Here is a 20261-nt window from a genome sequence, read left to right on the forward strand (position 1 = left end):
TGCATCCTTTGCGTAAAAGCTAGTGATGCATTCGGTCCGGATAGGGCTTGGATATGATGCTTATCATATCCATATCCGCTTACCCATCTCGGATACGGATACAGATATACATGCATATATATAAGCGGATATGCATGCAGATACAAAACAGTTATGAGAAAACTAGATAGTATTGAGAAAAACAAAGTTCATGTGATACAAAAGAGTTCGTTAATATGTCCATTATAATTGAAAAGTTAAAATTAGACATCTTGATCATCAACATCAACCACAAATCCATAATCTAAGAATCGAAACTATCGTAAGAGTATGACTAATATGTATTCGGATATTTTGGATACAGATACATATATTTCACTACATAACCATATCCGTAACCATATCCTATCGGTTATAGACTTTAGTATCCTAACGGATATTATAGATATTTTCTCGGATACGGATATGGTTTAGCACCCCTAGTAAAAACCCAACCATGCCCTAAAAAATTCTAAATTCTTACATGATTGCTTTTAAACATAGGTTAATTTCGCGTAGGCCTCTGCATCATCACCCCATCATAGAGTTCCATGCGTGACGAATAAACCTCAGCAGTGTTGGCCCATGGATGAAAGCGCTATCTCACTGGACTTTTTCGACACTTTTAAAAGTAAAAAAAAAATTAGCAATTGGGCGTCTATTCTTATCAATAAAACTATATAGGAGGTCTACAAAAAATATTAGCAATTGGGCGTCTATTCTTATCAATAAAACTATATAGGAGGTCTACCCGCCCCCTTAAACTTTTTTAAGCATAGTAAAATTCACTTAGGGGGTATTTGTTTCACCAAAAAAATTGGCATTTGGTATGGATTACAAGTTTTGGGATTAAAAAGTAAGTTTTTTGTATTTGGGATTCCATATATGGTGTTTGTTTTAAGAAATATTTTAGAATATTGAATCCCAAAAGTGTAAAAAGTATCCATTTTTTAGAATTTATCAAATTCTCTCAATTGGAGAGCATTTTGTCAAATCCCATAAATGGGTGTGCTTACCTCTCAATTGGAGAGGAATGACAAATCCAAATTTTGTTTTTTGGAGGTAAGCTCACCAAGATAGAATATTCATCATATTATAAAATTTTAACATTTGGTAATGCTACAATTTGAGCTTGAAACAAACAAAATAGTACAAATTGTAATATTCCAAATCTCAAAATATTAATAAAACAAACAAAATTTTAGAAATCCCAACCCATAACAAAACACCTATGGATTTCAAATCCTATGGTGAAATCAATATCCTAAAATCATAGGATTTGAAACAAACATCCCTTAGGAATATATTCTTAAAAACATAACTACAGGAGGTCTGTGTGCAGTTGGATGGTATTTTTTTTGAATATTCTTTTTTTTTATTTTATTTGCTAAATATTACACATGTGATGATGATAAACGGATAACAAACTGTGCTGCTAATCTTTTTTTTTCTTTTATTTATTTTTACTTTCAAGGAGCTGCTCATCTTTTTTTTTTCTTTTATTTATTTTTAGAACAAATTTTCACTGTAGCCTGATTTTAATTTTTTATTATCAAAATCGACTGTGTATCCTTTTATTTACTGAAATCGACCGGTTTTCTCGCCACGTCAGCGTCGTGGCGAGAAAGCTGGTCGATTAATTTTTAATCGTCTTCGTAAACAGTCGGGGTTGGCAACCCCGACTGTTTAGTCCATCGCCTGTTAAGAGGTTAACTAAATGGTCGGGGTTGGAAACCCCGACCATTTCGTAAGAGACCTATTTCGAAATGGTCGGGGTTCCCAACCCTGACCATTTAGCAGAGCCCAGCCAGCGCTGGGTTAGCCAGGGACGAAATGTTCGGGGTTGGGAACCCCGACCATTTCGTAAGAGACCTATTTCGAAATGGTCGGGGTTACCAACCCCGACCATTTAGTAGAGCCCAGCTAGCGCTGGGTTAGCCAGGGACGAAATGGTCGGGGTTGGGAACCCCGACCATTTCGAAGCTCATTTTTAATTGGTCGGGGGCCAACCCCGAAAGTAGTCGGGTTTGGGAAACCCGACTACTTATTCTGGGTCCCCACCACCGTATAAAAGCCACCGCAACCCCCTTTCCCCGATCCCATCTCATTTCTCCGCCTCTCTCTTCTCTCTCTTCCGTCTGTTCTCCCAAAACCAGCTTCAGATCTCAATTTTGAGCTCGTTTCTTCGGCGGAACTTCAAATCAAAAGTTATCTTAAACGTATATTGGTAATTTCTTCTACTCCTCTCCTCTTTTAACTTGTAGAAATGTAGGATTTTTTTCTTAAAAATAATTTGCTAGGGTTTTCATTCATAAATGAATTTCGTGGGCTAGATTTATCTGTGAAATTCGTTTGTATGATGATTATTATCGATGTAATTAACTTTTAGGGCATATAATGTTCAATTGTTCAATTTTAGGGTTTAGGATTTACAATTTGGGAATTAGGGTTTTTGGTTGAAATTATGTGAGATTATTTGCATATTAATTTAATTTTTTATATTTAAATGATATAATTTTCTTTTGAATAGGTTGAACAATATGATGTTTATTGTTTGTTCTTATGGTGGGCAAATTAATTATGGGATGAATAATATGCCAATGTACGTCGGAGGGGTAACGACGCCATTAATGATCTCGGAATCATATAGTTACTACGACTTGGTTATGGAATTACACCGAGTTACGGAAATTGACCCACGAGAATACCGACTGAAAATTATATGCAATTGGCCCATAGCTATTGATAGAACATCCGCAGTGGAGATCTCGAACGATTATCATATGAGTATTATGTTTAAATTGGGCAAGTCGCAACAAACGGTAGAATTATTTATTAAAAAGTTGCCACATAATTCGTGCCAAATATTCAAACCTCCAGGAGAATTCTCACGCATGTTAGATATGAGAGTTAATTCCGATGGGTTTCTTTCTTCTTCGAATGAAATGGAGCGGGCTCAATTCGGTGGAACGTCAAATGTCATGAATAACGAAGTCTCTTATGGAAATATGGGGCCGTTAAGTAGGGCATCAATCGAAGAGGATGAAAGAAGCAATGACTCGGGAGGTGAAGAACAATATAGTGCACCAGTTGATAGTATGCAATTTGTTACCCAAGATGTCGAAGATAATCCGGAATGGCCTGATGAGGCTTACGTTAATAATGACTACGTTGAGTATGAAGAACCACCCCCCGACGAGTTTGAAGATGATGAGTGGATTCGTTCTTCCACAGTAAAAGATATGTGCATCGGTGAAAGTTCAACTCGTAGAGGAGATGATGACGCCCCCTTTAAAGTTGGTGATTTATTCGAGACTAAAGACCAATTGGTTGATGCTATTCGTGAATACTCTTTCGAAAAGAATTTCAAGTTCAAGCAAGTTAAAAGCAATCGCACAAGTTATGATGCAATATGTTTTATGAACACACAAAGAACAGGTCTGACCGAGGGAAATGAAGCTGATTACTCATGTCCTTGGAAGTTATATGCATTTGCAGGAAAGAAACACAATTTTCAATTTAGGATCAGTGAATACTGCGGTGTTCACACATGTGTCAATCCAATATTAGAGCAAGATCACAGTGGTGCATCTGCCTCTTACATAGCGCGGTTGATTATGCCAAAATTAAGGAAGAAGCTTGATCTAACGCCCGATAATATAATTGAGAAAGTGCTTGATACCAAGTTCATTAAAATCTCGTATATTAAAGCATGGAATGCAAGAAGAATTGCGATGACAAAAATATTTGGTGATTGGGACAAGTCTTACGCGACACTAGCTCAATATCTTGATGCGATCAAAAGAAGTAATCCTGGATCTGAATACAAACTCATAACCAAAGAGATCGATCCGGGAGTTCATCAATTCACCTCCGTTTTTTGGGTATTTGGGCCTTCTATTGAGGGGTTTAAATTTTGTCGGCCTATTCTTAGCATTGATGGCACACACTTATACGGTAAATACAAGGGTGTACTGCTTGTTGCTACAGGAGTTGATGCAGATGGTGGCTTATTTCCTTTGGCCTTCGCCGTTGTGGAGGTCGAGAACAGTGAAAATTGGGAGTGGTTTTTTTCTTGCATTCAATTATATATTTTTAATGTGTTGCCTCCTAGAAAAATTACTTTCATATCTGATAGGATGAAAGGTATTCCAAAAGCATTGTGGAGGAGATTTGGCTCTCATCACCATCATCGCTATTGCTTACGACACATTAGAGCTAACTTCAAAAAGAGCTTTAGTCAGATTCATTTACAAAACCTTCTGTGGCAAGCGGGTTGTACGCCGGAAACATATGTGTATGATCGGATACGCGATCAAATCAAGGCAACATCTCAAGCTGCACATGATTGGATTGAGAGAAGTCTGGGCAGTGATTACGTCGACCGGTGGGCACTCAGTAAAGATGGAGGGAATCGGTTCTGCATGATGACAACCAATTGTTCTGAAAGCTTCAACGGGGTACTTAAGGGGGCTCGGGCAATGCCCATACAGGCGTTGGTTGCGAGGACATTTTATAGGCTCAATTACTATTTTGTCAAGCGGCGAGAGGATGGAGCAATGTGGGCCTCGTTCTTGACACCAAAAAATGAGGCGATTTTAGAGGCTCGAGTTAAGCAGGCGAGAGGCACGAAGATTGTTAGATTTGCTGTAGATGAATGGGAGGTTACAGACAAACATGGTCACAATTACACCGTCAATTTGGGAGGTGCACATTGCACATGCACCTGTAACATACCAGAATTGCAAAAATTGCCTTGTCCACATGTCATAGCGGTTACGTCCAAGCAATCGGGGGGTGCAAATATTTCGTATTACACATACGCTTCTGAGTGGTATCAATCAAGCAACTATAGAGAGGCATATAAGCAGTGTTTCCACCCCGTACATGATAGTCGTTATTGGCCACACTATAACGGGCCGCATGTGGTGCCTCCAAGCTATAAGAGACAAGCCGGACGCCCACGATCAGTACGCTTAAAAGGTACTATGGATGAAGGCCGGGAAGGAGCTCCGAAAAAAAATAGATGTGGATATTGCAGACAAGCCGGGCATAGAAGATCTCATTGCCCGACCAATCCAAATAGATAGCAATTAATGGGTACAATTTTATACATTTGTAAATCAATGCTTATAGTAAAATCAATGCTTATAGTCAAACAATGCTTATAAATCAATGCTTATAGTAAAATCAATTTTTTTCTAACTCAATTATAGATCAATTAATGTATCATCGTTATATGTGCAGATATTTCAGTTATGGAGGCGGGTCCATTGACACGTGATGTTCTTTATGACCAAGAGCGCCACCGATCCGCGAAGATAGACGCTGGGGAGGTAAAGTGCAATTTTATTATTTTCAATTATATATAAATTTCAATGTAGTTGATTGTTACTGAACATTTGCACTGTTTACTACATGCAAATGGTCGGGGTTCCCAACCCCGACCATTTAGTTAACCTCTTAACAGGCGATGGACTAAACAGTCGGGGTTGCCAACCCCGACTGTTTACGAAGACGATTAAAAATTAATCGACCCGCTTTCTCGCCACGGCGCTGACGTGGCGAGAAACCGGGTCGATTTCACGAATTAAAAGTTGGTACAGTCGATTTCGGTAATAAAAAATGAAAAAGTGGCTACAGTGAAAATTTGTTCTTATTTTTACTTTCGAGGAATTACATTGTATAACGTCAACAAACTAACAGCTCGGTCTTCTTCACCCCCATCAAACTCCCCTCCTTTCTCTCTCTATTCCTCTTTCTTCCCCCAAAATCAAAACCAAAATCAAATCTGGGGGGGCAAAGTTAGGGCCTTTTCCTAGGGTTTTCGTGCTGGGGAGCGGATCTCTCTCGCGCCATGGCCACTCTCCCATCTCCTCTCCTGTGCCTGGCTCTCCTCTTCCTCATCGCCGCCGCTAGGGCCGACGACGTGTCGCGCGACGAAGACGAAGACGCCCCCAAAATCCCCGGCTGCAGCAACAAGTTCCAATTGGTAAGTCCAGTCTCGATCGTCAGGTCCGCTCTCGACTCAGATCTTTGATATCAGCTTGCTTGCTGACTTTAGGGTTTCTTGTGACTGAATGCAAGTATTTGTGTCACAAAATGAACGAAGATCCTCTTTTTTTGTTTTTGTTTTTTCTTATCCGAGAAATGCATTTCTTTGCGTCCAGTTCTCTTGCAAGTAAATATAATGTAACAAGTATCGTTTGGATGAGCACGTCACAAAAGTGAAGTACCTTGAACATTGCATCAAGACATGATCATATCCATTGAACGTTCTCAATTAGGAAACGCAAATAAGGAAAGAAAATCACCACGTTATCCAAAAAAACGATCTAGGGAGGGCATTAAAAAAAATTGTAAATTCTTTAAATGGCTGCGGATATGCGTGAGGAGTAATACTCTCCATAACCATAAGAGCACAGCACTCAATATAGAGCAAAATGATTCAGTATAGATGGCAAGATATACTTCTAAGTCATACGGGACAGGTATCAAGAAAAGAGAGGAGGGGAACGACGGGAGAGAAGTAAGGTGAAGAAGGATTGTTCTATGTCAGAAGGCCATTTTTGATTAATAAGTTAGGATAAGAAATGATTTTGTTCTCCAGAGCTCAGTGGTACTTCCAATTGAGAAGAAGATGATCGCTTGGATGCCTTTGACACGTGCAAGAGAGATCATTTGAGCTCTCCTGACCGGCCTTCGTGACCGTGGTTAATGGAGAGGCTCTGGTGAAATGGAACATGACTTGAGAAAAGTAATTGATATAGCTGGCCCTTTTGGAGCTGAATGAGAAAAATAATTGATATAGCTGATCCCAAATTGCACCCTACTTTAGAAGTGAGTGTTGTTGTCATTAGTTTTTCAGATTGCTCATTATTTTGTTGCATTCTGACATGCTGTGCTGGTGGAGTTCTTAAAATTTGTTTATTATGACATAGTTTGTATGATTTTTATAAGTGATGAAGTATTTGGATCAGAGTATATTTTGCCATTTGCCCGTGGCATAAAATGTTATTGAGAGCTCAAAATGCCAATGCTGTGCAAGTGTTTTACCTATTCTGGTCTTCAACCTGCAAAATTCTTAAAAAAAGTTCCTGCTGAAGATTTGTGGGAATTTGAAACTAGGTAGATTCAAATGTTCTGCCTTGATCTGGCATACCTTATTACGACGAAATACCGTGCTTATGTTGTTCTTTATTTAAGCATTGTGATTTCTGATGTATTCTGGTGTATAATGATAAATGCTTTCCTCTGTTTTTCTTTTCTTTTGTCATCTTTTTGTTTGCTACAGGTTAAGATAAAGAACTGGTGAATGTAACTGAGGGCAACCAGTGGTTGGATTAAGTGCTAGGTTTGGTTCCTCCTTGCCTAGCCATGCTTCTGAAGTTTAAAAACATCTGGCTGTTCTTGCAAATCCTTTCAACTGCTGTACTAATTTATCAATGAGGTCTACCTTACTTTCTCTCTGAAAATATATGCTTATTTCCAAATGCAAACTACAATATCTCCCTTATCTTCTCTACTCTGATGTTGCTTATCTATTTGTAAATTCAGTTTCATGAGGCGTTTTTGTGAGGAATTATTAGATTTATGTATTTTACGTCTTTATCTATATCAACGTTTCATTTAATTTTTACTGGTTGTTGCTTTAACTATTAGCTTTTTAATTGGTTGATGGCTGATAACTGCCTACCCCTAAAAAATATATGCCAAAGAAAGAGGAAAAAAAAGGAAGAAGGAAAGAAGTAAAGGTTACCCCTTTGATAGTGTTTCTTTCAAATGTCTATTTTTCTTTTGCCCATTCAATCAACAATATTGGATACTATCCGGGGGTAATGGAACAGTGACTTATAAACTCAGCTATCTGTAACAATGTACTCGACTTTGTCATAGTATTAAACCTACCACTTGTTGTTGCGACTGTTATACTACCTAACTTGGTTACTAAGCTTGGTCACATTTGTACTAGATACGATATGAATATGTTCATATCTTGGCTAAATTATTTACATTCAATAAATTTATTCAAAATTTTTCGTAATTAAAATTTTATTTTAAATTAAATTTAAAGATTTCACCACGTGCATTGCACGTGCAGTCATACTAGTAATGAAAAATATATAACTGGACGTAAGTAAATATTGCTAGTTCTTTTGGGTTTCCATACTCGTGTAAGCCTGTACGGTAACAGTTTGAATGGACAGAAATTTTCCCTTCAACATGCTAAGGTCCGTTGGCCCAATATTGAAACTAGGTAGATTCAAATGTTCTGCCTTGATCTGCATACCTTATTACTGACGAATACCTGCTTATGTTGTTCTTTATTTCAAGCATTGTGATTTCTGATGTATTTCTGGTGTATAACTGATAAATGCTTTCCTCCTGTTTTTCTTTTCTTTTGTCATCTTTTTGTTTGCTACAGGTTAAGATAAAGAACTGGGTGAATGGTACTGAGGGCACCAGTGTGGTTGGATTAAGTGCTAGGTTTGGTTCCTCCTTGCCTAGCCATGCTTCTGAAGCTTTAAAAACATCTGCTGTTCTTGCAAATCCTTTCAACTGCTGTACTAATTTATCTATGAAGGTCTACCTTACTTTTCTCTGAAAATATATGCTTATTTCCAAATGCAAACTACAATATCTCCCTTATCTTCTCTACTCTGATGTTGCTTATCTATTTGTAACTTCACTTTCATGAGGCGGTTTTGTGAGGAATTATTAGATTTATCTAATTTACGTCTTTATCTATATCAACTTTTCATATAATTTTTACTGGTTGTTGCTTTAACTATTAGCTTTTTAATTGGTTGAGGGCTGATCATGTGATGTATACCTAGAAGACTAGTTTAGGTGGTTCCTTAAATTATGTGGCCACATTACCCATGATGATGCTTAAGCATGAAGCACTTCCCAAAAGACTGTAAATATTTTAAGTGAACTACATTTCTTTCTGAGCTTTAGTTATAATTATCTCTATAAGTCTTCATATGGAATCATGATAACCAAAGGCTGGTAATTATCTGACAGCGTCATATATTCTGTATCACCTTTTCTTGTGCTTGAGATCCATGGCTTTAGTTCTTGCACCGTGTGATTTGAAACAGGGTTCCAAAAAGGCTGGTAATTATCTGACAGCTTCATAAAATTTGTATCACCTTTTTTTGTGATTGAGATCCATGGCTTTAGTTCTTGCACCGAGTGATCTGAAAGAGGGTTCCAGATGAATATCCAAGGCACATCCATTTTTATGATAAAAAGTGTGAAGTTTAATTTTCTTCTTGACGGTTATAACTAAAGCTCAGAAAGGTTAAAATGCTTTTGCATTTAACCTTAACAGGAGGTGGAGCATTACATCATGTGTAGTCATTTTCTTTGAACGTTGAATTTTAATGTGTGACTTGACTTCAACCCTCTTAGCTAGTGGTAAATTCCTTGTTGAAGTATAGATAGGTTAGGTCCTCGTGCGCATACTGAAAGGTTGTTGGCATCCTCCTAACTGCCCAAGATTTAGGGATAAATCTGGAAAAATAATTGATACATCTGCTATATGGAATCTGAAGCCTAGTATAATAATAACTGGCAAGATAAGCCAAATTGCCACCACCAAGCCTTGGATTGCAAGTAAACTTTGATTGACTGCATTATGAGCTTTTTACCTAGGTGTATGACTTAACTAGTGACTGGGAATGCTTATATTATAGGTTAATCTAGATATGCATGGTTAGAAATTTAAATTTTTAATCTTTATACTAGTGAGTATACAGGTCTCTTGCACAATTAGAATGATATGAGTTCTGTGCAACAGTGGGTTATGAGCTTATTCGAAATTTCACATCTGAATTCTTCAATGTGTATATAGCTTTATATAAAGTAAGCTGCACCTGAAATGCATAGCTCTGTTATGCAAGAAGTGTAGCAAATAGTGAGATCTAACTTGCATTGATGACTCCATAGTTCTAAGAAATAGTCTAGGGTACTAAAGGATGAATTTGGACATTTTTAATGAAGATGTGGATGATCGAGTTGAGACTTTGAGCATGATCCATTTCATATTATGCAAACCTAGGTGACATGCGACATTGATCCCACTTGTGTATGCATTAGTTTCTTTTTCTATTTGAGAACTAAAGGTCTTCAAGGTATAGTATTTTTAAATTGCGAGTTGAGTATCCTAACTGATATTTCAAAACCATTGCAATGATTACCAATTGCGGCATGTGATATATATCTTGATAAATGTTTCTTTTTGTCTCAGTTATCAAATTCAGTTGCCTTGGCTAAGCGGGGAGATTGTGCCTTCACTAATAAGGCAGTGGTCGCTCAGTTTGGTGGTGCAGCAGGTTTACTTGTGATAAATGACAATGAAGGTAAGAATTCTTTGCAATTCCAAATCATTCTTTATTATTATCTTACTTATGACTTAATTCACAATTGCTTGAGCTCACAATTTTTAGTTTTTCCTTTTCACATCTTGAATTTTTTTAATTGTTCTTTGTTCCTTTTGTTGTTATTTCATAGATCTTTACAAGATGGTCTGCACCGAAAATGATACTTCGCTTAATGTGACAATTCCTGTTGTAATGATACCAAAGTCTGCAGGGGACAAATTTAAGGATTCCTTGGCTAATGGAGCCAGAGGTTAGCTGTCTATTTCATACTTGGGCTACTGTTAGATTGACTTGATGAAATTGAAGTATCTCTTTATCCCTTTGTTTTGCTGTGAAATGCTGTTTATCTATAATCTTATTGAATCTGCATGCTTAGATGCCGAGATTGCAATCAGTGATAAAGTCTTTGTTCCCCTTCTGTGGTGATTTCTGTAGTGCAGTTTACTTGATTCATGCTATTGGAGTTTAGGAGTTGTAATAAGAAATTGATTGTGGTATAGTGACTTTAGGTTTGCTACTGTTGTCATGGAGATCACTAGGAAAGTGCACCTTGTTGCCTTCTCTCACCATTAATGACCTCAGAAGTAGAAACCCTAGATCAAGAAGGGGGAGGGAGGGATGGGGGGATTGTAATTTTTTTTTGATAACGCCGCATTAGATGATAAAAGTACATTGTCATTCTAAATCAATATGGCCAGCACATAGGTGGGGAGAGCCTAAGAGAACAGGTTACTGCCTACACAATGTCTAAGAATTATGTGGTTGGATTATGTGAAAGATTAGCACTTACCTAAATCTTGAAGATCTGGCACTAAAAGCAAACCACAGTATTCTTTATCAAACACCTTACATGTGCAATTCCATAGAATGAAATGGAAATTTATACTCCATATTTCCCTCTTAAAAGTAGAATAATCTGGGAACTTGATTTCCTTGGTCTGCCAACTTTATTTGTGGGTTGAAAGTTGAATCTTTGTCCATCCGTCTTCTATCATCATCGAAAGTCTTGGACATAGAAGTCGGGAATATGGGACGCTATAACAACTTGCGACCCAGTTCCAATTGTCCCAGATCACGTGGAACACGACATGATTCACTTAACTACAGTGACCCAATTTAGAATTCAAGCCAATTAAAATTTCAAAGAAACCAAACTCTTTTTTAAAAGAATAAACAGCAAAAAACGTGTGATATTAAGCAAATAAAGTATGCATTCCTTAATTGCAAAATGATTCTTAAGGTTCTTTTACCATTGCTGGTATCAACTAGCATATTTTTTAAATTTGACCCATGCAAAACATGTTATTCCTACATTTATGAACATAAAGCGTCCTATGTTCCCCGGTGTATTGTATAAGCCTACCTCCCTCATACCCACTTCCTAATGAGTGGCGTACGATGCTCCTGTACCCGTCCTATGAACTGGAACAAACCGGCATCCATGCAACTATGGTCTTGTCAATGGAACAAAACATCTTATTACTTAAAAAACTCCATGCTGATACCCAGACTTTTTTTAATAATCAAATCTTATCTCACTATTGATCCAAAGGTCATTGTGGCTTCTATTTAGAGAATAAAATTCCAATGAAAAGATTTCTTTGCCTGCTTTTTGAGTATTGAGATGTGCTTGGATTAACCTCCTGGAAATTCAGTTTAATATACCGATCACTTGGTAGGTTTGCAAGCTTTTGTTTTTTATTTTTCATATTTATTATTATTATTTTTGTGTAAGAGTTGCCAGGGCGTCCTACTTGTAACTTGTACCGAATCTGACTGGAGGTTGGCCCTATATGAATCATATATTGTTAGATAGGTTGCCGTTTATGGAACATATACATGGACACAGTAAATGGAAGACAAATATGACACAATACAAACACAGCATTATGGGCATATCCTTAAAAAACAGGATATAAGGACAAGGCTACATGATAGCTTATATGCGGGTGCAAATGCACATCCATGCTCTTATAATACACATCAAATTCATGGTGATTAAGGCATAACCCAATATATGCCTCGCATATTTGAGAAGTATTCAAATTTTTGTTAACTTAGTGCTGCCCCTTAAGAAGGATATAATATTGATTAACTTAGTGGAAATGATAGCTCGTATGGAAACTGAATGGAAACAGTATTCATGTAATCAACCCCAAGAATTTTGGATAAAGGCTTTGTTGTTGTTGTACTTTGGTTCTGTTAACATAGTATCTTCTTTAAGTCAAAGGGTTCTCTTCATGTTCATTTAAGTGTTAAATACTGCAATGCATACAAAGCACAACGTGTGAACTTTTTATGAGAGCCAACGACAAGCTCTGCCACACCCTTTCTTGTAACTCAAGATCCAATGTGGCCTCGAAATGTATCATTATCCGATACGGATAAGGAACTGACATTGAACTGTCATCATTTCTTGCCACCATTAAGTTACGTTACAACTAATCGGTCTCGCTTCTCAGTGATATCTACTATGAATATTCCATTCACATGTTTTTAACTGTTAACTGTTCATCGATTAATATGCTTCAAAGTGAAACATATAAGCTTGAAATAACTTTATTTTATGTAAGTGAAATTGCTCTAATTTGTTTACATCTTTGTGGAAATTTCTAATGGTATATCTCATGTTACAGTGGAGGTTCTATTGTATTCTCCAAATCGACCTGTTGCGGATATATCAGCAATTTTTGTGGGGTTAATCGCCGTTGGAACCATTGTTTGTGCTTCACTTTGGTCTGAATTTATTGCATGTGAGCAGGTTGATGAACGTTACAACCAACTAACACGGAAGGTTTTTTTTAAACTTCTCTTCTTCTTTTAATACCAAAAATAAACAATATCTTGAAGGTTTCGTGTCTGTAACCAGCCTAGTGAATGCCTCGCCCGCATGGTCTATGCCCTCGATTTAGGTAGTGGACGATGCTACAACTATAAACGAGAAGCCCTGGCTTCTTCCATTGATCTATTTCTCAAATAAAAAATGAAACAAAAAAAGAAAAATGACAAAAGCAAAAAGCTAGAAAAGAAAGACAAAATATGTAAAAAAAGAAAATATATAAAACATTATTTGGTCAAGACCAACATATAATTTGATTAGACTCCTTTGGTATGCTATTGTTGACTTTCTTATTTTAAACTTTTTTCTACTACCTATCTAATTGTGTCCTTCATCATTGTTCATGGAGTGAGCTGATTAGTTTCCTGAGTATCGATTTATAGGAACAAAGATCAAACAATTTGTGCTAGTTACATTTATATCCGTCCATTGAAATTATGGTCCATTTCATAGCCATTACCTATTTTACACTTTGATGATGTTTCCATGGAATTAAAATAATGATTCATACAAAAGGGGAATCCTATATTGTTTTTCTTTGTCATTGGTGTTTATATGCAGAAACTGCTGGAATTATTCTTTGCTAGGGAATACTTAGAACGTTAAGAGTATGACTTAGACAATTATGTTACTAAAGACTTAGCTATTGATGCATTTCAATCATGCAGGGGCGTGCACTTGCCTCAGTCTGCTGTTCTATTATCTTAGATAATAATTCTAAGTATTTAAACAGGTTTTTTGTCCATTAATATAATACAGTTGGATAAAATATTGATTTGTAGTTTACCTATTCATTTGTTTGGCAGGATCAGCCAGCCGGAATGAGCAGCAGGGAAGATTCTGAGAAGGAAATTCTAGAAATTAATGCAAGAGGAGCTATAATTTTCGTTATAGCTGCTTCAGCTTTTCTATTGCTTCTTTTCTACTTCATGTCCTCTTGGTTTGTTTGGCTTCTGATAGTATTATTCTGCATTGGTGGTACTGAGGTATCTCTATTTTCTGACTTCTAGTTAAATCATTGGTTTCAAGTTTCAATTATAATATAATTGTGTCGTCTAATTATGAATTTAGATTTTGAATTTATTCAAGCTTATTTTTTGAGATCTACAGAAGAATGTTTTCAGCACATTGAGGAAGGGATATGTGGCCTTTTGACACTTGGAAATAGAGATAAATTTTTAGCTCATGAATAAACTATGATTCTGTTTTGAAATATTGAGAGGAACCAATTGCAATTTCTTAGATTATGTTGGCATTTTTTTGGGTTAGCAATGGTCTCTGCAGACTTCTTGTGGCAAGGGGGTCTAGTTGCCAGTTACCTTACCAGATTCCAACCTGAAAATTTTGGGACTGTGATCATGAAATTGGATCCTTTTTCACATTCCATCTGGATATCGCTCATTGATTATCAAAGCCCACGGTCCATGATACATGTATTTATTTTGTGATTTACAGCTAAACCATCCCCTTGCCCCCCAAGTCAGTTTATGCAACACGGTTGTCATGCTTTAAGGTGTGCTTGCTACTCAAAAACATATTCTGTGATTCTTAGATAGCATAAGGAATAAGCTCATATGAATCAGTTTGATATCCAACTAAATTGGGGCATCGTAAAATTGAATTTGGATAGTCTGGAAATGGATCTAGATATTGATGCTACAAATTCAGGTATAGATGTCTGAAAACATTGGTTGGACTGGATCTAGATATTGATGCTACAAATTCATAGTAAATCAATAAGTTGATTCTTTGAATGGATTCAATGATGCCTTCTAAAAACATATATTTTATGTCCTACTTAGAAAGTTTGTCTTGATGTCTATTAGTATAATTTAAGCTTAAGATGTTCTTATTTGTTATAGCATATCCTAAACTTAGAAATTTTGTTTTAATATGTGAAACTGAGATTTTTCTCACAAAACTCATGGACTTGGTCATTGCATAGATTAATTGGTTTAAACATGATCAATGCGTTATGTTTCCTCTACAAACATGAGGGTAGAGATTGTTATGTTTAAAATGTCAGAGGATGATCACTGATAGTTGGCCTATGCCAGTCTTATGCCCAATAAAGCTCTTATGTTTTCTTTTTCAGGGAATGCATGTTTGCTTAGTAGCACTCATTTCAAGGTATAGTCACACAGAGTACGAGTTACGTTTATCTGGCTTCCATCTTCAGATCCTCATCTTACCTTTTAAAAGCATTGTTTTATGATGAACAGGATCTCAAGAGATTGTAGTCAGAAGACTATTACTCTTCCCCTGTTTGGGGAGGTTTTAGTCCTCTCTGTGGTGGTTTTACCATTCTGTGCAGCCTTTGCCATTGTTTGGGCAGCAAGCCAACATGCATCATATGCGTGGATTGGTCAGGATGTTCTTGTAAGGATCTTCGTTTCTCGTATTTCTTTCTTTTAATCTGATTTCTAATTTATTAATTATTATTATAGGATAAATGCCTTAACTTCGATAATCACTTTGAAGCATACTCACTCGTATAATTACATCCAAACTGCAGTCCTTTATCCACCAAGTGTCGATTTGTATTGTTTTAAGTTAAATTTTTTTTATACCTAATTATTTCCTTGATAGAATAGACTAATTGGAAGTTTCTGATACACGCATTTTGATCTTTCCAGGGCATCTGTTTAATGATAACTGTACTGCAGATGGCTAGGTTACCGAACATCAAGGTAACATTTCATTGAAAAGCTTAGTCACTAGTAATACATTTCACGCCAATGCTGTCCTAACATTTTTACATTTCCTGACATATTTCTTCTGACTATTATTTTCTGATCCAGGTTGCATCAGCTCTTTTGAGTTGTGCATTTGTCTATGATATATTCTGGGTGTTCATTTCACCTCTTATTTTCCACGAGAGTGTTATGATTGCTGTAAGTCTACATTTTAGTGTACTATGCTTATTATTAACTTTTCCAGTATTTATTTTCCTAGTAAATGTCTCGCACCAAAAAATATATGAATGCTTTAATTCACTTTTGACATATGTCAGTCCTCAATATTCTGTGCCACAATCCATAACTATCTGGGACTTCGGGTAGGAACTCTAGTGAAAATTTTCTGTTCTGCTATATGGGTCTATGTATTGGTAGGTTTTGAAATACTTCTATTTTGATATAATAGAGATATTAAATGGTTTCCACATTTAGCTGAAGTTAGTCCTCGACAAATGTAAGTATTGTCTATGACAAATAATATATCTGCAACCAGGGTGTACCAATAAATGATGATTCAAAAAACTTACTGGCGTTCACCTACTTGTTGCGTTATGTGGAATTTCTGACTCTAGTTACTGTAAATTATTGAAGTCCATGCTCGAAAAAGTTGATAGGTTTGTTCTCTTAGAGAAAGTCTCTTGTCATTATCGAGCGTCAAATGCACAACGTAGAGTATAAATCACAGTTTAGTAAGTCTCTTGTCAATATCGAGTGTCAAATTCACAATGAAGAGTATAAATCACAGTTTGAACGGGGAAGTCATTTTTCTCTAGTTCTTCCACGTGAAACATGTAGGACAAACTGTTACTCACGTGCATGGCTCAACATTCCTGTTTTGCTGTAGGCAGAAGTTTTGAAGACCTGCAAATAACGTTAACAATATTTCCCATGTTTTTCTATTGAATGTTCAACTCAATCATTGCCCTTTCTAAATGTAGGTTGCTCGGGGGGACAATAATGGGGGAGAAGCAATTCCAATGCTTTTGAGAATCCCTCGTTTTTTTGACCCTTGGGGGGGTTATGATATGATTGGATTTGGGGACATACTTTTCCCTGGCTTGCTTGTTGCATTCAGTTACAGGTATCTTCTTTCAGTGGTTACTAACTTTTTGAACTTTGAAAATCTTTTAAGCTGTATTATTTATTTTCCAAACTCCTCACATGTGCACATGCATGTGGTGTGCATATATACTATATAAAGGTTTAGCTTATGCTCGATTAATGCACCCAGATATTAACACTCATCTTTAGCGTTTGTGTCTATAAGTTGATCTTACTCTAGAATAAGCTAAATACCCATATTGGTTTTTAGTTCAACCTCATTTGCCAAGAAGGTATTTTAAATAAAAAAATCGGCGTTAAGGCATTTTAATTGATTAAAATTACCAATTAGGTTATTTTTCTCGTCGGCGACCACTTTTCCTACGAGAACTCGTCACGTGCGTGACACGTGATGACTTAATCTGTATAAATACCCATATTGGTATTTTAATTCAACTCAATTTGCCAAGAAGGTATTTTAAATAAAAAATCGGCGTTAAGACATTTTAATTGATTAAAATTACCAATTAGGTCTTTTTGCTTGTCGGCGACCACTTTTCCGGCAAGAACTGGTCACGTGCATTTTAATTCAACCGGTTTTCTGACGTGGTAGTGGCAGGAAGAATAAGAGTCGATGCATTTTAAAATCCCCCATTTCTAAAATTGTAAAAAAATTAGCGAAAAATTCGTGGAGAAATTACCGTATAAATAGAACCTCTTTCTCTTGCATCGATCCATGGCCGCGCCGGCGGCAATCTAGTCTGCAGTGATCTTCGTCTTCTCACTCTCTTCTCTCCGAATTCCCATGACGTTTTCTTCTAGAAGTTCCTGGAATCGGGGGTTTTGGCTGCTTCTGTTAGCGGTAAAGCTAAGATAATTGAGTTGGATCTGAGATCTGGAGTGAATGCGTGGAAGTTTGATCTTTGTTTTGAAATTTTTAGGGTTCAGGTTGGTTCGTTTTGGACTTAAATTGTGATTAAGCCACATCTGCAGCTAAAACCGAGCCACATCAGCAAACCGAGCCACATCATCAGCTAAAACACAGATTAAGTCATCAGATGTCACACACGTGACGAGTTCTCACCGGAAAAGTGGTCGCCGACGAGAAAAAAGACCTAATTGGTAATTTTAATCAATTAAAATGCTTTAATACCCATTTTTTATTTAAAATACCTTCTTGGTAAATGGGGTTAAATTAAAATACCAATATGGGTATTTATACAGATTAAGTCATCACGTGCCACGCACGTGACGAGTTCTCGTCGGAAAAGTGATCGCTGACGAGAAAAAAAGACCTAATTGGTAATTTTAATCAATTAAAATGCCTTAACGCCGATTTTTTTATTTAAAATACCTTCTTGGCAAATGAGGTTGAATTATAATACCAATATGGGTATTTAGCCCTCTAGAATATTTGTGCAACAACAGAGTAATTTATTAGAGACATTAATTAGAAAAACATGCATGTAATGGAAATTTTAAATTAGTAACTACATATGACCACCTAGTGGATTTGTAAGCAGAGTAGCACTGTACGCCATAATATATATGATATTAAATGTATGTTTTAGTTGCTTGTTTGAATGTTTCTGTATGTACGTTGCGCATTCTATTGTAGTCTATACTCAAGACACACTCCGACTCTGTACATATCTTGAAATCACTGTGTGAAGTTGAAGGCAGGAAACTCATTCTGAAGTGTCAGTGACTCAGTCACATGTTGAATTGTATTTATCCAGCAACTCTTGTTCTTTTAATCACAGAGAGTGTGCATAGTGCATTGTAGGTCATAAGATGCTTTTACCAAATCCTTGGTTAACCAATTTTTCTAGCATTCTATATATTTACAGTTTAATTATGTGGACTACCTATAACTTTTTTATTTTGTTTATGCAGATATGATAGAGCAAACAAAAAGGGAATTTGGAATGGTTTTTTTCTGTGGCTGACAGTGGGCTATGCATTTGGTGGGTTTCAGTTTTCTTAAGAATTTTTAATTGGATCATAATGATTTTCTATCATGAGAAGAATGTTAGCAGTTTTACTGTTTTAGTTTTGAATTGTTGATTTGAGTTCGTATCCGTCACAACCCTGTATGTGACAGAATTTCCTCGTGTGTAATATGATACCCATTATTCTCTCCCTCACTCCCCTTTCCCTTTCTTCCTCCCTCCCTCTCTGTGTGTGCGTGCACGCATGCACACACACACTCTGCTCTCACGACAAGTATATGTGCGCTCCTAGGGACTTACTTTACATTGAAATTGTGACACAGCATTAAACAATGGTTTTTCTTTTGCAGGCCTCTTTCTCACATACCTTGCTTTGTATCTTATGGATGGCCACGGTCAACCTGCTCTGTTGTACCTTGTTCCGTGCACTTTAGGTGACCAACTTGTTACTATTTTGTTTTCGTTTGAACTTAAAGCATCTTTTCAAAACGATATCTGATAACAGTCATTCTCAACTTTCATGGGTTTTTGATTTTCAGGGCTTATTATCATATTGGGTTGGCTCAGAGGAGAACTAAATGACCTGTGGAACTATGGGAAAAGCCGGACTGGTAATGATGCTGTAGAAGCTTGAAGGACACATTTTCTGGACTGCGAGAAATGCACGGTACCAAGTCTTGTTGGGTCCATAAAGACCTGTCGATTGGCAAAAGTAACATTTTAAGATCCAAAGGACACAAAAACTCAAACCTCGAAGGAGTTTATGCAATACATGAAAAATCTATATTCGAAGAGGGTCATCTAAGCTTTCAAATGTAAACTAACCATGGAAAAGTGAGCCTTAAAGAACAATGAACTAGGACTAGATTCATCCTTCAATTGTTGATTATTATGTAGCCATAAAAATACTCCGTTGATTGTCTGTTTCATCACGAAATTGTATTGGGAGCTCCTCTTTGTAGTGCTAAGTGCAGATGGAATGTATATCATTAATAAATGCATGCTCGATCTTGTAATCATTCATAAACTTTTTTTTTTTTGCAACTGCAGCTTCCCTTTGGTAAATCCTATATACAATACGATATCTTAAAGGTTATAAAAACCATAGATAACCGTATAGTTACTGCAAGTGGATGTTCCCGCCATGGGTTCCCATTTAGCATGGCTCTCACATGGCTCGATGGAGGGTCAAACGACGACGGATTCACCCCAAACTTGGTGTGTTGGGGTTTTGGAATATGTAGATCAAGTTCAACGGAGCGGATCATCCATAATGTCGCTCAAT

General features: G+C 36.7%; 2 protein-coding genes across 2 annotated transcripts; both read left to right on the forward strand.

Moving 5' to 3' along the window:
- On the forward strand, positions 3217–5403 carry LOC109824378. The gene is made up of 2 exons (XM_020390965.1): positions 3217–5118; positions 5266–5403. Exon 1 carries the CDS (start codon positions 3261–3263, stop codon positions 5106–5108), a length of 1848 nt encoding a protein of 615 aa, XP_020246554.1. The 5' UTR covers positions 3217–3260; the 3' UTR covers positions 5109–5118; positions 5266–5403.
- On the forward strand, positions 5723–19995 carry LOC109823780 (signal peptide peptidase-like 2). Its single transcript, XM_020390154.1, has 14 exons — positions 5723–6010; positions 8444–8602; positions 10274–10385; positions 10537–10656; positions 13043–13200; positions 14052–14231; positions 15341–15375; positions 15468–15624; positions 15882–15935; positions 16047–16139; positions 16922–17064; positions 18921–18991; positions 19327–19410; positions 19516–19995. Exons 1-14 carry the CDS (start codon positions 5876–5878, stop codon positions 19608–19610), a joined length of 1596 nt encoding a protein of 531 aa, XP_020245743.1. The 5' UTR covers positions 5723–5875; the 3' UTR covers positions 19611–19995.

This window comes from Asparagus officinalis, chromosome 9, assembly GCF_001876935.1.
Source record: "Asparagus officinalis chromosome 9, Aspof.V1, whole genome shotgun sequence".
Classification (NCBI taxonomy): Eukaryota; Viridiplantae; Streptophyta; class Magnoliopsida; order Asparagales; family Asparagaceae; genus Asparagus; species Asparagus officinalis.

Bases quoted from the DNA above. Each gene is read 5' to 3' on its own strand.
- LOC109824378 (XM_020390965.1), top strand. From the start codon at position 3,261: ATGTGCATCGGTGAAAGTTCAACTCGTAGAGGAGATGATGACGCCCCC.
- LOC109823780 (XM_020390154.1), top strand. From the start codon at position 5,876: ATGGCCACTCTCCCATCTCCTCTCCTGTGCCTGGCTCTCCTCTTCCTC. The intron at 14,232-15,340 runs GTATCTCTATTT...TTTCTTTTTCAG, and splicing joins TCTGCATTGGTGGTACTGAG to GGAATGCATGTTTGCTTAGT. The intron at 19,411-19,515 runs GTGACCAACTTG...TTTGATTTTCAG, and splicing joins CCTTGTTCCGTGCACTTTAG to GGCTTATTATCATATTGGGT.